This window comes from Oncorhynchus kisutch, linkage group LG30 (genome assembly GCF_002021735.2).
Source record: "Oncorhynchus kisutch isolate 150728-3 linkage group LG30, Okis_V2, whole genome shotgun sequence".
NCBI classification, from domain to species: Eukaryota; Metazoa; Chordata; class Actinopteri; order Salmoniformes; family Salmonidae; genus Oncorhynchus; species Oncorhynchus kisutch.
Window position 1 is genome coordinate 47,514,556 of NC_034203.2, and position 15,408 is coordinate 47,529,963.

Consider the following 15,408-nt stretch of genomic DNA (forward strand, 5'->3'; position numbering starts at 1 on the left):
GTAAATGAGAACTTGTTCTCAACTGGCCTACCTGGTTAAATAAAGGTGTTCTCAACTGGCCTACCTGGTTAAATAAAGGTGTTCTCAACTGGCCTACCTGGTTAAATAAAGGTGAAATAAACAAATTAAAATAAAACTGGAGAATAAGATGGATGAGCTCAGAGAGACTTGAAAAGCTGCCAGAGGTGTGGCTGGATGACTCTATCTACATCGATCTACATCATAGCGAGGGAAACAGCGCCCCTCTGTCTCTCTATGTGTAGTCCATGTATCTGATGCTGTCTGGACCAAAAGAGTATTACATGTTGCTGACGTAGCATTTCATTGATCGATGCCAACAAGCATTTGGCCTCCCTTGATAAAAAAATGATTTCGGCGTTGACCTGCAGCAAAACACCCCACCAAAAGGAGGCCAGTTTGGATTTGGCTTCGCACCAATCAAAACACATCGCAAGCAAAACTTCATTTTGGTTTCTGGTCTGCATGTGTTCATGTTCTGCAGTAACTAGCTTGCTAAATAGGCCTGTTCCTAACCCATGGATAGAGATGTGGATTTGGAAGTCTCTGTACAGGCCAATGATTATATTCACGATTCTAATCTAACCATAAATTAATATATTGTACCAGTGGCCTAACATGATTGAAGGTCAATATGTAGCCTAGATGTAGCCAACTAGTCTCACATTAACTAGTAGTAGTTGAGCTACCAATTAGTTATAGTGATTTTACTGACATCAATTTTGTTTATGAATTATTAAGTGATCAAAACTCATAATTATGTTACGAAATTGTTAACAGAATTACCAAAAAATCTGTAACGTAATTACTGCAGCTGAATTGGCTACAAATCATAATAATCACAAACCACAGTTGGGTCACCTCTCTATTCGGTTGAATGCATTCAGTTGTACAACTGACTAGGTATCCCCTTTCCCTACTGTCCTCCCTTCCACTGGCATGCTGTTATGTTCAGCAGCCCCTCCCCCTCTCTTTCCCTCTCTCTCCGGTTAATGTCTCTTGAAAAGTAGTTGACATTTATTCAGTCTGGCCTTGATGTTAGCGTCCACAGACAGACCGGACTGGACCAAATCTAAACCTATCATAGACGTACAGTACCAGTCAAACGTTTGGACACAACTGCTCATTCCAGGGTTTTTCTACGTTGTAGAATAATAGTTAAGACATAAAAACTATGAAATAACACATTTGGAATCATGTAGTAACCAAAAAAAGTGTTAAACAAATCAAAATATATTTTATATTTGAAATTCTTCAAAGTAGCCATCCTTTGCTTTGATGGCAGCTTCTCAACCAGCTTTACGAGTAAGTCACCTGGAATGCATTTCAATTAACAGGTGTGCCTTGTTTGAGCCAATCAGTTGTGTTGAGACAAGGTAGGGGTGGTATACAGAAGATAGCCCTATTGGGTAAAAGACCAAGTCCATATTATGGCAAGAACAGCTCAAATAAGCAAAGAGAAACGACAGTCCATCATTACTTTAAGACATGAAGGTCAGTCAATGCGGAAAATTTCAAAAACTTTGAACGTTTCTTCAAGTGCAGTCACAAAAACCATCAAGCTCTATGATGAAACTGGCTCTCATGAGGACCGCCACAGGAATGTAAGACCCAGAATTACCTCTGCTGCAGAGGACAAGTTCATTAGAGTTACCAGCTTCAGAAATTACAGCCCAAATAAATGCTTTACAGAGTTCAAGTAACAGACACCTCAACATCAACTGTTCAGAGGACACTGCGTGAATCAGGCCTTCATGGTTGATTTGCTGTTAAGAAACCACTACTAAAGGACACCAATAATAAGAAGAGGCTTGCTTGGGCCAAGAAACACGAGCAATGGACATTAGATCTGTGTAAATCTGTCCTGATGAGTCCAAATGTGAGATTTTGGATTCCAACCACCGTGTCTTAGTGAGACGCAGAGTAGGGTAACGGACGATCGCCGCATGTGTGGTTCCCACCGTGAAGCATGGAGGAGGAGAAGTGATGGTGAGGGGGTACTTTTCTGCTGACACTGTCGGTATATTGTAATATACCCTACACTGTACTGTACTCTATTGTACTGAACTCTAATCTACGGTTCTGTGTTGTGCTGCAGACATCTTTGTGTCAGCAGATATTTAAGAGTTTTCGGGAAAACATGATCGCATAAAAACCTGAGGGAGATTTTACCGTAATTCCGTTACCAAAGTTTGCATCTGCAGTTCTTCCACTAAATGTGTTTTTGTAAAATACTAGCTCAGTGTTAATTGTTAAAAGTTGTCCTAGAGCATAGAGTTACATGGTTTGTTAAACTTAGAAATCAATGGTTTTTGTTTGACTTACTGTACATTTTAAAGTAAAAAAACTGAGTCAAAGCGTAATCCCGTTACCATGGAATTCACCTAGAGCTACTGCTTACACAGGCCAAACAAATCTAAAAGAACAATATATGAGGGAAGTTGAATCCTATTACACTGGCTCTGATGCTCGTCGTATGTGACAGGGGTTATAAAGGGAAACCCAGCCGTGAGATGCCCAATGATGTAGAACCCCCCCCCCCCCCCAAAACGAGCTAAATGCCTTTTATACTTGTGTGGAGGAATACAACAGGAAGTAAGGGGGCGCTGAGGGTACTGAGCCCTCAACACGGGGCGACCCTCAGGGGTGCATTTGCTTAGTCCCCTCCTGTACTCCCCTTCTCACCCATGACCGCGTAGCCACGCACTTCAACACCATCATCAAGTTTGCAAACGACAAGGCGGTGTTAGGCCTGATCACAGACAGCGATGAGAAGGCCAGAGACTTGGCAGTGTGTTGGCAGGACAACAACCTCTCCCTCAACGTCAGTAAACTATCATGGATTATAGGAGAAAGAGGGGAGAGCACGCCCCCATCCACATCGACAGGGCTTTAGTGGAGTGGGTCGAGAGCTTCAAGTTCTTTGGCGTCTACACCACTAAGGACATGGTCCACACACACCAACACAGTCGTGAAGAGGGCACGACAGCACCTCTTGCCCCTCTGAAAGATTAAAATATATGGCATGGGGCCTAGGATCCACAAAAAGTTATACAGCTGCACCATCGAGAGCATCTTGACTTGCTGAATTACTTGGTATGGCAAATGCACCGCCTTCGACCTCAAGATGCTACAGAGGGTGGTGCGAACAGCCCAGTACATCACTGGGGCCGAGCTCCCTGACATCCAGGACCTCAATACCAGGCGGTGTCAGAGGAAGGCCAGAAAAATTGACAAAGACTCCAGGCATCCAAGCCATAGACTGTTCACTCTGTTACCGTCTGGCATGGGCTCTCGGACCAACAGGCTCAGAGACAGCTTCTACCCCCAACCATAAGACTGCTAAATAGTTCATTAAAGGTTACCCGGACTATGTGTGTGTGTGTGTGTTGTATTATCATGTGAGTTTCTTGCAGAAAAATAAGTTGTTTGCCAATACAAATATAATAGCCTATTTGGAGTCACTGCCGGGCATTTAAATTGATGATAAGTCTATTTACAACGTGAATTCGAGCTCAAATTGTTTACCACAATGGCCCATGGCATGGTAATAAATGTGGGACTTAATTTAACTTTAGGTAATGGAAGCAATACTAAATAATTATTTGCACACATCGCAGACCGTGTTCTCTAAACATAGGCTAAGGGGAATCCACATGCACAACGCATGTGGACACATACCAGATCAACGGTTATCGTTGGATACTTTGTATCCTTTAGGCCTCTGCAATAATGTTTACCGTTACATTGTAACCGATTGAACGTTAACCCACCAGTCAACCACAATTGGTGGTAAAAAAAAAGAAGGAGGGCAGAAGAGGGAAACAGTTACACCGCCAGCAGCAACGTATAATATTCAAAACACTACTGTCACACTGCCCAGTCAATTTATGCTCATTTTCAATCACACATAGTTAATACAGTCTGTTGATCAATTTGGCACTTGTTTAAAGAGAGAATCCGTCTTACCTTGCCTATCCAGGCCATCCTAAACATATATTCAGACAATGGTTCTGTCTCGGCTGGAGCTGTTGGGTTTCGTGACGAGACGAAAAACAGTTCTGCCGTTTGTTGTTGTTGTTGTTGTTGTTTTATGTGCGGTTTATTGATGCGCGCGACAAACGCATATTCGGTTGTTTATCAAACGAAGATCATTTCTCCCACATAAATATTGTAGCGTACCGTTATTCGAGTTATCTCGGCATTCTCCATGGAACCTGGTGTTGGATTGACGTGTGCTGCTACTGGCTGATAGACGCGACCGCACCGCCTCCTGGTGATCACGTGACCCTCTGGTGTCTGATTCTGATTCTTGATTCCTTCACGCAGGGAGAACATCGAGAAAGCCGCAGCCCGGTGTAGCGGTCTGCTGTGCTGCATATAAGATCATATAAAGAGAATAGGATGGACAAGCTTTGAACTTCAACTGAAGGTGTTTTCTTATGAGACCGAGAAAACCACAAAGCATCCGTTTAATACGGTTTTATCTGCTGTTTGGGGGGTGAGGGGTGTATTGCCCAAATTACTTCTGAATCACATCACACAGGCTGTGTAGCATTAAAATAATAATAATAATAATAATAATTTGGTGGGTGCCTGTAATTGTCCTATTTCACATATGTACAAGTGTGTATCAATACGCATGTGTGAGTTGGACACATGTTTGTTTTTTGCATATCCCAACTCTACCCTCAGAGAGTAGAGTCACAGCCAGGGTCTACCATTACCCTCAGAGAGTAGGGTCACAGCCAGGGTCTACCATTACCCTCAGAGAGTAGAGTCACAGCCAGGGTCTTCCATTACCCTCAGAGAGTAGGGTCACAGCCAGGGTCTTCCATTACCCTCAGAGAGTAGGGTCACAGCCAGGGTCTACCATTACCCTCAGAGAGTCACAGCCAGGGTCTACCATTACCCTCAGAGAGTAGAGTCACAGCCAGGGTCTACCATTACCCTCAGAGAGTAGGGTCACAGCCAGGGTCTACCATTACCCTCAGAGAGTAGGGTCACAGCCAGGGTCTTCCATTACCCTCAGAGAGTAGGGTCACAGCCAGGGTCTACCATTACCCTCAGAGAGTAGGGTCACAGCCAGGGTCTTCCATTACCCTCAGAGAGTAGGGTCACAGCCAGGGTCTACCATTACCCTCAGAGAGTAGGGTCACAGCCAGGGTCTACCATTACCCTCAGAGAGTAGAGTCACAGCCAGGGTCTACCATTACCCTCAGAGAGTAGAGTCACAGCCAGGGTCTACCATTACCCTCAGAGAGTAGGGTCACAGCCAGGGTCTACCATTACCCTCAGAGAGTAGGGTCACAGCCAGGGTCTTCCATTACCCTCAGAGAGTAGGGTCACAGCCAGGGTCTCTCATTACCCTCAGAGAGTAGGGTCACAGCCAGGGTCTACCATTACCCTCAGAGAGTAGAGTCACAGCCAGGGTCTACCATTACCCTCAGAGAGTAGGGTCACAGCCAGGGTCTACCATTACCCTCAGAGAGTCACAGCCAGGGTCTACCATTACCCTCAGAGAGTAGAGTCACAGCCAGGGTCTACCATTACCCTCAGAGAGTAGGGTCACAGCCAGGGTCTACCATTACCCTCAGAGAGTAGGGTCACAGCCAGGGTCTACCATTACCCTCAGAGAGTAGAGTCACAGCCAGGGTCTACCATTACCCTCAGAGAGTAGGGTCACAGCCAGGGTCTACCATTACCCTCAGAGAGTAGGGTCACAGCCAGGGTCTACCATTACCCTCAGAGTGTAGGGTCACAGCCAGGGTCTACCATTACCCTCAGAGAGTAGGGTCACAGCCAGGGTCTACCATTACCCTCAGAGAGTAGGGTCACAGCCAGGGTCTACCATTACCCTCAGAGAGTAGAGTCACAGCCAGGGTCTACCATTACCCTCAGAGAGTAGAGTCACAGCCAGGGTCTACCATTACCCTCAGAGAGTAGGGTCACAGCCAGGGTCTACCATTACCCTCTGAGAGTAGAGTCACAGCCAGGGTCTACCATTACCCTCAGAGAGTAGAGTCACAGCCAGGGTCTACCATTACCCTCAGAGAGTAGGGTCACAGCCAGGGTCTTCCATTACCCTCAGAGAGTAGGGTCACAGCCAGGGTCTACCATTACCCTCAGAGAGTAGGGTCACAGCCAGGGTCTACCATTACCCTCAGAGAGTAGGGTCACAGCCAGGGTCTGCCATTACCCTCAGAGAGTAGGGTCACAGCCAGGGTCTACCATTACCCTCAGAGAGTAGGGTCACAGCCAGGGTCTGCCATTACCCTCAGAGAGTAGGGTCACAGCCAGGGTCTACCATTACTCTCAGAGAGTAGGGTCACAGCCAGGGTCTACCATTACCCTCAGAGAGTAGGGTCACAGCCAGGGTCTGCCATTACCCTCAGAGAGTAGGGTCACAGCCAGGGTCTACCATTACCCTCAGAGAGTAGGGTCACAGCCAGGGTCTGCCATTACCCTCAGAGAGTAGGGTCACAGCCAGGGTCTACCATTACCCTCAGAGAGTAGGGTCACAGCCAGGGTCTACCATTACCCTCAGAGAGTAGGGTCACAGCCAGGGTCTGCCATTACTCTCAGAGAGTAGGGTCACAGCCAGGGTCTACCATTACCCTCAGAGAGTAGAGTCACAGCCAGGGTCTACCATTACCCTCAGAGAGTAGGGTCACAGCCAGGGTCTACCATTACCCTCAGAGAGTAGGGTCACAGCCAGGGTCTGCCATTACCCTCAGAGAGTAGGGTCACAGCCAGGGTCTACCATTACTCTCAGAGAGTAGGGTCACAGCCAGGGTCTACCATTACCCTCAGAGAGTAGGGTCACAGCCAGGGTCTGCCATTACCCTCAGAGAGTAGGGTCACAGCCAGGGTCTACCATTACCCTCAGAGAGTAGGGTCACAGCCAGGGTCTGCCATTACTCTCAGAGAGTAGGGTCACAGCCAGGGTCTACCATTACCCTCAGAGAGTAGGGTCACAGCCAGGGTCTACCATTACCCTCAGAGAGTAGGGTCACAGCCAGGGTCTACCATTACCCTCAGAGAGTAGGGTCACAGCCAGGGTCTGCCATTACCCTCAGAGAGTAGGGTCACAGCCAGGGTCTACCATTACCCTCAGAGAGTAGGGTCACAGCCAGGGTCTACCATTACCCTCAGAGAGTAGGGTCACAGCCAGGGTCTGCCATTACCCTCAGAAAGTAGGGTCACAGCCAGGGTCTACCATTACCCTCAGAGAGTAGGGTCACAGCCAGGGTCTGCCATTACCCTCAGAGAGTAGGGTCACAGCCAGGGTCTACCATTACTCTCAGAGAGTAGGGTCACAGCCAGGGTCTACCATTACCCTCAGAGAGTAGGGTCACAGCCAGGGTCTGCCATTACCCTCAGAGAGTAGGGTCACAGCCAGGGTCTACCATTGCTCTCAGAGAGTAGGGTCACAGCCAGGGTCTGCCATTACTCTCAGAGAGTAGGGTCACAGCCAGGGTCTTCCATTGCCCTCAGAGAGTAGGGTCACAGCCAGGGTCTACCATTACCCTCAGAGAGTAGGGTCACAGCCAGGGTCTACCATTACTCTCAGAGAGTAGGGTCACAGCCAGGGTCTGCCATTACCCTCAGAGAGTAGGGTCACAGCCAGGGTCTACCATTACCCTCAGAGAGTAGGGTCACAGCCAGGGTCTGCCATTACTCTCAGAGAGTAGGGTCACAGCCAGGGTCTACCATTACCCTCAGAGAGTAGAGTCACAGCCAGGGTCTACCATTACCCTCAGAGAGTAGGGTCACAGCCAGGGTCTACCATTACCCTCAGAGAGTAGGGTCACAGGCAGGGTCTGCCATTACCCTCAGAGAGTAGGGTCACAGCCAGGGTCTACCATTACTCTCAGAGAGTAGGGTCACAGCCAGGGTCTACCATTACCCTCAGAGAGTAGGGTCACAGCCAGGGTCTGCCATTACCCTCAGAGAGTAGGGTCACAGCCAGGGTCTACCATTACCCTCAGAGAGTAGGGTCACAGCCAGGGTCTGCCATTACTCTCAGAGAGTAGGGTCACAGCCAGGGTCTACCATTACCCTCAGAGAGTAGGGTCACAGCCAGGGTCTACCATTACCCTCAGAGAGTAGGGTCACAGCCAGGGTCTACCATTACCCTCAGAGAGTAGGGTCACAGCCAGGGTCTGCCATTACCCTCAGAGAGTAGGGTCACAGCCAGGGTCTACCATTACCCTCAGAGAGTAGGGTCACAGCCAGGGTCTACCATTACCCTCAGAGAGTAGGGTCACAGCCAGGGTCTGCCATTACCCTCAGAGAGTAGGGTCACAGCCAGGGTCTACCATTACCCTCAGAGAGTAGGGTCACAGCCAGGGTCTGCCATTACCCTCAGAGAGTAGGGTCACAGCCAGGGTCTACCATTACTCTCAGAGAGTAGGGTCACAGCCAGGGTCTACCATTACCCTCAGAGAGTAGGGTCACAGCCAGGGTCTGCCATTACCCTCAGAGAGTAGGGTCACAGCCAGGGTCTACCATTGCTCTCAGAGAGTAGGGTCACAGCCAGGGTCTGCCATTACTCTCAGAGAGTAGGGTCACAGCCAGGGTCTTCCATTGCCCTCAGAGAGTAGGGTCACAGCCAGGGTCTACCATTACCCTCAGAGAGTAGGGTCACAGCCAGGGTCTACCATTACTCTCAGAGAGTAGGGTCACAGCCAGGGTCTGCCATTACCCTCAGAGAGTAGGGTCACAGCCAGGGTCTACCATTACCCTCAGAGAGTAGGGTCACAGCCAGGGTCTACCATTACCCTCAGAGAGTAGGGTCACAGCCAGGGTCTGCCATTACCCTCAGAGAGTAGGGTCACAGCCAGGGTCTACCATTACCCTCAGAGAGTAGGGTCACAGCCAGGGTCTGCCATTACCCTCAGAGAGTAGGGTCACAGCCAGGGTCTACCATTACCCTCAGAGAGTAGGGTCACAGCCAGGGTCTACCATTACCCTCAGAGAGTAGGGTCACAGCCAGGGTCTACCATTACCCTCAGAGAGTAGGGTCACAGCCAGAGTCTGTCATTACCCTCAGAGAGTAGGGTCACAGCCAGGGTCTACCATTACCCTCAGAGAGTAGGGTCACAGCCAGGGTCTACCATTACCCTCAGAGAGTAGGGTCACAGCCAGGGTCTGTCATTACTCTCAGAGAGTAGGGTCACAGCCAGGGTCTGCCATTACCCTCAGAGAGTAGGGTCACAGCCAGGGTCTACCATTACCCTCAGATAGTAGGGTCACAGCCAGGGTCTACCATTACCCTCAGAGAGTAGGGTCACAGCCAGGGTCTTCCATTACCCTCAGAGAGTAGGGTCACAGCCAGGGTCTGTCATTACCCTCAGAGAGTAGAGTCACAGCCAGAGTCTGTCATTACTGATGGTGACCCTGGAGCAATTTAGGTTAAAGTGCCTTCAGAAAGTATTCATAACCCTTGATTTATTCTCCATTTTGTTGTGAGTGCCTTGCTCAAGGGCACATTGACACATTTTTCAGCTCCGGTATTCGAACAAGTGAGCAGCTTTAATCTTACTGTCCCATCTCTCTAACTGCTAGGCTACCTGTTGCTCTGGAGGTCATTGTGACAAACTCATCACTGGAAAAACAACACTACTTGTTAGTCCCAGTCAAAGTTATAATGCCTTCTGGTTTTATTGTAATTATACCCACCTGTAATCACCTGTAATCGCCTGTAATCACCTGTAATCACATGTAATCACCTGTAATCAAATCACATTTTCTTTAAATCAAATTGTATTTGCATAGTAAATAGGTGTAGACTAACAGTGTAATGCTTGGTAAACAACAGGTGTAGACTAACAGTGAAATGCTTGGTAAACAACAGGTGTAGACTAACAGTGAAATGCTTGGTAAACAACAGGTGTAGACTAACAGTGAAATGCTTGGTAAACAACAGGTGTAGACTAACAGTGAAATGCTTGGTAAACAACAGGTGTAGACTAACAGTGTAATGCTTGGTAAACAACAGGTGTAGACTAACAGTGTAATGCTGACTGAAGGGTCCTTGGTAAACAACAGGTGTAGACTAACAGTGAAATGCTGACTGAAGGGTCCTTGGTAAACAACAGGTGTAGACTAACAGTGTAATGCTTGGTAAACGACAGGTGTAGACTAACAGTGTAATGCTGACTGAAGGGTCCTTGGTAAACAACAGGTGTATACTAACAGTGTAATGCTTGGTAAACGACAGGTGTAGACTAACAGTGTAATGCTGACTGAAGGGTCCTTGGTAAACAACAGGTGTAGACTAACAGTGTAATGCTTGGTAAACAACTGGTGTGGACTAACAGTGTAATGCTTGGTAAACAACAGGTGTAGACAAACAGTGTAATGCTTGGTAAACAACAGGTGTAGACTAACAGTGAAATGCTTGGTAAACAACAGGTGTGGACTAACAACAACAGTTGTAGACTAACAGTGTAATGCTTGGTAAACAACAGGTGTGGACTAACAGTGTAATGCTTGGTAAACAACAGGTGTAGACTAACAGTGAAATGCTTGGTAAACAACAGGTGTAGACTAACAGTGAAATGCTTGGTAAACAACAGGTGTAGACTAACAGTGTAATGCTGACTGACTGGTCCTTGGTAAACAACAGGTGTGGACTAACAGTGTAATGCTGACTGACTGGTCCTTGGTAAACAACAGGTGTAGACAAACAGTGTAATGCTTGGTAAACAACAGGTGTAGACTAACAGTGAAATGCTTGGTAAACAACAGGTGTGGACTAACAACAACAACAGTTGTAGACTAACAGTGTAATGCTTGGTAAACAACAGGTGTAGACTAACAGTGAAATGCTGACTGATGGGTCCTTGGTAAACAACAGGTGTAGACTAACAGTGTAATGCTGACTGAAGGGTCCTTGGTAAACAACAGGTGTAGACTAACAGTGAAATGCTGACTGATGGGTCCTTGGTAAACAACAGGTGTAGACTAACAGTGAAATGCTGACTGATGGGTCCTTGGTAAACAACAGGTGTAGACTAACAGTGAAATGTTGACTGATGGGTCCTTGGTAAACAACAGGTGTAGACTAACAGTGAAATGCTGACTGATGGGTCCTTGGTAAACAACAGGTGTAGACTAACAGTGAAATGCTGACTGATGGGTCCTTGGTAAACAACAGGTGTAGACTAACAGTGAAATGCTGACTGACGGGTCCTTGGTAAACAACAGGTGTAGACTAACAGTGAAATGCTGACTGATGGGTCCTTGGTTAACAACAGGTGTAGACTAACAGTGAAATGCTTGGTAAACAACAGGTGTGGCCTAACAGTGAAATGCTTACTGGCGGGTCCTTGGGACTACCGGGCCCAAGTCAATGTGCAGGGTTACAAGGTAATAACATGGCTATAACCAGTGAACCTATCGAGTCGAGAGCCTTACTGAAATAGTGAAGGATTTAAAACAAGTTGAGCATAACAAATAAATAACAAATATATATTTACAACGTCTTTCAATACCACTGGCAGCAACGTCTTTCAATACCACTGGCGGCAACGTCTTTCAATACCACTGGCAGCAACGTCTTTCAATACCACTGGCAGCAACGTCATTCAATACCACTGGCGGCAACGTCATTCAATACCACTGGCGGCAACGTCTTTCAATACCACTGGCGGCAACGTCTTTCAATACCACTGGCGGCAACGTCTTTCAATACCACTGGCGGCAACGTCTTTCAATACCACTGGCGGCAACGTCTTTCAATACCACTGGCGGCAACGTCTTTCAATACCACTGGCGGCAACGTCTTTCAATACCACTGGCGGCAACGTCTTTCAATACCACTGGCGGCAACGTCTTTCAATACCACTGGCGGCAACGTCTTTCAATACCACTGGCTGCAACGTCTTTCAATACCACTGGCGGCAACGTCTTTCAATACCACTGGCAGCAACGTCATTCAATACCACTGGCGGCAACGTCTTTCAATACCACTGGCAGCAACGTCTTTCAATACCACTGGCAGCAACGTCTTTCAATACCACTGGCAGCAACGTCTTTCAATACCACTGGCAGCAACGTCTTTCAATACCACTGGCAGCAACGTCTTTCAATACCACTGGCAGCAACGTCTTTAAAGAAATGACATAACCTAATAACAGAACTTTATCCACCCTGGGTATGGGTACCATCGAGAAATAGAAATGAGCAGCTTCATGGTTATAACATAAAACTTACAACAAAAGGAGAATTGAATTACCAGAGCTAAGGCACTAATGTTACCTAATAATAACAACATCAACCAATGGTACCAGCAATGTTCTCTAACAACATCAACCAAAGGTACCAGCAACGTTCTCTAACGTTACCTAATAATAACAACCAATGGTACCAGCAACGTTCTCTAACAACATCAACCAATGGTACCAGCAACGTTCTCTAATGTTACCTAACAACATCAACCAATGGTACCAGCAACGTTCTCTAATGTTACCTAACAACATCAACCGATGGTACCAGCAACGTTCTCTAACGTTACCTAACAACATCAACCAATGGTACCAGCAACGTTCTCTAATGTTACCTAACATCATCAACCAATGGTACCAGCAACGTTCTCTAACGTTCTCTAACAACATCAACCGATGGTACCAGCAACGTTCTCTAACGTTCTCTAACAACATCAACCAATGGTACCAGCAATGTTCTCTAATGTTACCTAACAACATCAACCAATGGTACCAGCAACGTTCTCTAACAACATCAACCAATGGTACCAGCAACGTTCTCTAACGTTCTCTAACAACATCAACCAATGGTACCAGCAACGTTCTCTAACAACATCAACCGATGGTACCAGCAACGTTCTCTAATGTTACCTAACAACATCAACCAATGGTACCAGCAACGTTCTCTAACGTTACCTAACAACATCAACCGATGGTACCAGCAACGTTCTCTAACGTTCTCTAACAACATCAACCGATGGTACCAGCAACGTTCTCTAATGTTACCTAACAACATCAACCAATGGTACCAGCAACGTTCTCTAATGTTACCTAACAACATCAACCAATGGTACCAGCAACGTTCTCTAACGTTACCTAACAACATCAACTAATGGTACCAGCAACGTTCTCTAACAACATCAACCAATGGTACCAGCAACGTTCTCTAATGTTACCTAACAACATCAACCAATGGTACCAGCAACGTTCTCTAACGTTACCTAACAACATCAACCAATGGTACCAGCAACGTTCTCTAACAACATCAACCAATGGTACCAGCAATGTTCTCTAATGTTACCTAACAACATCAACCAATGGTACCAGCAACGTTCTCTAACGTTACCTAACAACATCAACCAATGGTACCAGCAACGTTCTCTAACAACATCAACCTAAGGTACCAGCAACGTTCTCTAACGTTACCTAACAACATCAACCGATTGTACCAGCAACGTTCACTAACGTTACCTAACAACATCAACCAATGGTACCAGCAACGTTCTCTAATGTTACCTAACAACATCAACTAATGGTACCAGCAACGCAATACAGTATCTACAAAAGAGAGACTGAGTCTGCAGTGTTAAAGACACATTCATCCATTACCCTAATCGCCAAATAGGTCAACATTCAACCATTTGCTTCGTCCGATCTCGGTAGAATGTTGGCCTTTACGAAGCCCATGGCCTTATGGGGGTCTAGGATTCCTTTCTCGTGCCGTTGTGTGTTATACGGAGCCGGGTGGTTAAAGCCACACGCTCGTGCAGATCTCCATTTCTGTCTGGCTCGGGTGGTCTCAGACTCTTAGAGACTGTTAAAGGTGGTTGTTCCCAGGGTATGGTCTCTGAGACTCTGTGTTAAAGGTGACTGAGTGATGGGCTCTCCTCTGGTCTGTAACCCTCCTCCTGTGATGACAGACACACACACACACACACACACACACACGGTGAGACACACACGCGGTGAGACACACACACACACGGTGAGACACACACACGGTGAGACACACTGACACACAGTTACACACACACACTGTGACACACATGCGCTGACAGACAAACAGACAATGCCAGGGGTATAAGTTCCCAGTGAGACACACACACAGTGAGACACACACACGGTGAGACACACTGTGACACACAGTTACACACACACACTGTGACACACAGTTACACACACACACTGTGATACACATGCGCTGACAGACAAACAGACAATGCCAGGGGGATAAGTTCCCAGTGAAGCGAAGTCCTTTTGTAGCTTACTGTAATAGAATCTGCTTAGAGGAGAGATAACCTCCTGTACAGGGCAGATAGAAAGGGAGAGAGATGTACAGGAAGATGTACAGGAAGATAAAGACTATACATGGCAGATAGAGAGATGTACAGGAAGATAAATACTGTACAGGGCAGATAGATGTACAGGAAGATAAATACTGTACAGGGCAGATAGAGATGTACAGGAAGATAAATACTGTACAGGGCAGATAGAGAGATGTACAGGAAGATAAATACTGTACAGGGCAGATAGAGATGTACAGGAAGATAAATACTGTACAGGGCAGATAGAGAGATGTACAGGAAGATAAATACTGTACAGGGCAGATAGAGAGATGTACAGGAAGATAAATACTGTAGAGGGCAGATAGAGAGATGTACAGGAAGATAAATACTGTACAGGGCAGATAGAGAGATGTACAGGAAGATAAATACTGTACAGGGCAGATAGAGAGATGTACAGGAAGATAAATACTGTAGAGGGCAAATAGAGAGATGTACAGGAAGATAAATACTGTAGAGGGCAGATAGAGAGATGTACAGGAAGATAAATACCGTAGAGGGCAGATAGAGATGTACAGGAAGATAAATACTGTACAGGGCAGATAGAGAGATGTACAGGAAGATAAATACTGTAGAGGGCAAATAGAGAGATGTACAGGAAGATAAATACTGTAGAGGGCAGATAGAGAGATGTACAGGAAGATAAATACTGTAGAGGGCAGATAGAGATGTACAGGAAGATAAATACTGTACAGGGCAGATAGAGATGTACAGGAAGATACATACTGGGAAACAGGGAATTTGTACCCTGTAAAATGTATACCCCTCCATATATCCCACTGAATGCCCCTCCATATACCCCACTGAATGCCCCTCCATATACCCCACTGAATGGCCCTCCATATACCCCACTGAATGCCCCTCCATATACCCGTGAATACCGCTCCACATACCCCACTGAATAGCCCTCCATATACCCCAGTGAATACCGCTCCACATACCCCACTGAAGACCCCTCCATATACCCCAGTGAATACCGCTCCACATACCCCACTGAATACCCCTCCATATACCCCACTGAAGACCCCTCCATATACCCCACTGAAGACCCCTCC

At 46.7% G+C, this 15,408-nt stretch overlaps 1 protein-coding gene across 2 annotated transcripts in view; it reads right to left on the reverse strand.

The window, feature by feature from the left end:
• st6galnac3 (ST6 (alpha-N-acetyl-neuraminyl-2,3-beta-galactosyl-1,3)-N-acetylgalactosaminide alpha-2,6-sialyltransferase 3) overlaps positions 1 to 4,256 on the reverse strand; it is a 108,325-nt gene extending 104,069 nt beyond the window's left edge. For both annotated transcript variants that reach the window (XM_031810569.1, XM_031810570.1), the window contains exon 1: positions 3,988 to 4,256. In XM_031810569.1, coding sequence (XP_031666429.1) covers positions 3,988 to 4,014 — 27 coding nt within the window. In that variant the 5' untranslated portion in view covers positions 4,015 to 4,256. The remainder of the gene's footprint in view (positions 1 to 3,987) is intronic.
• Positions 4,257 to 15,408: the final 11,152 nt, after the last annotated feature.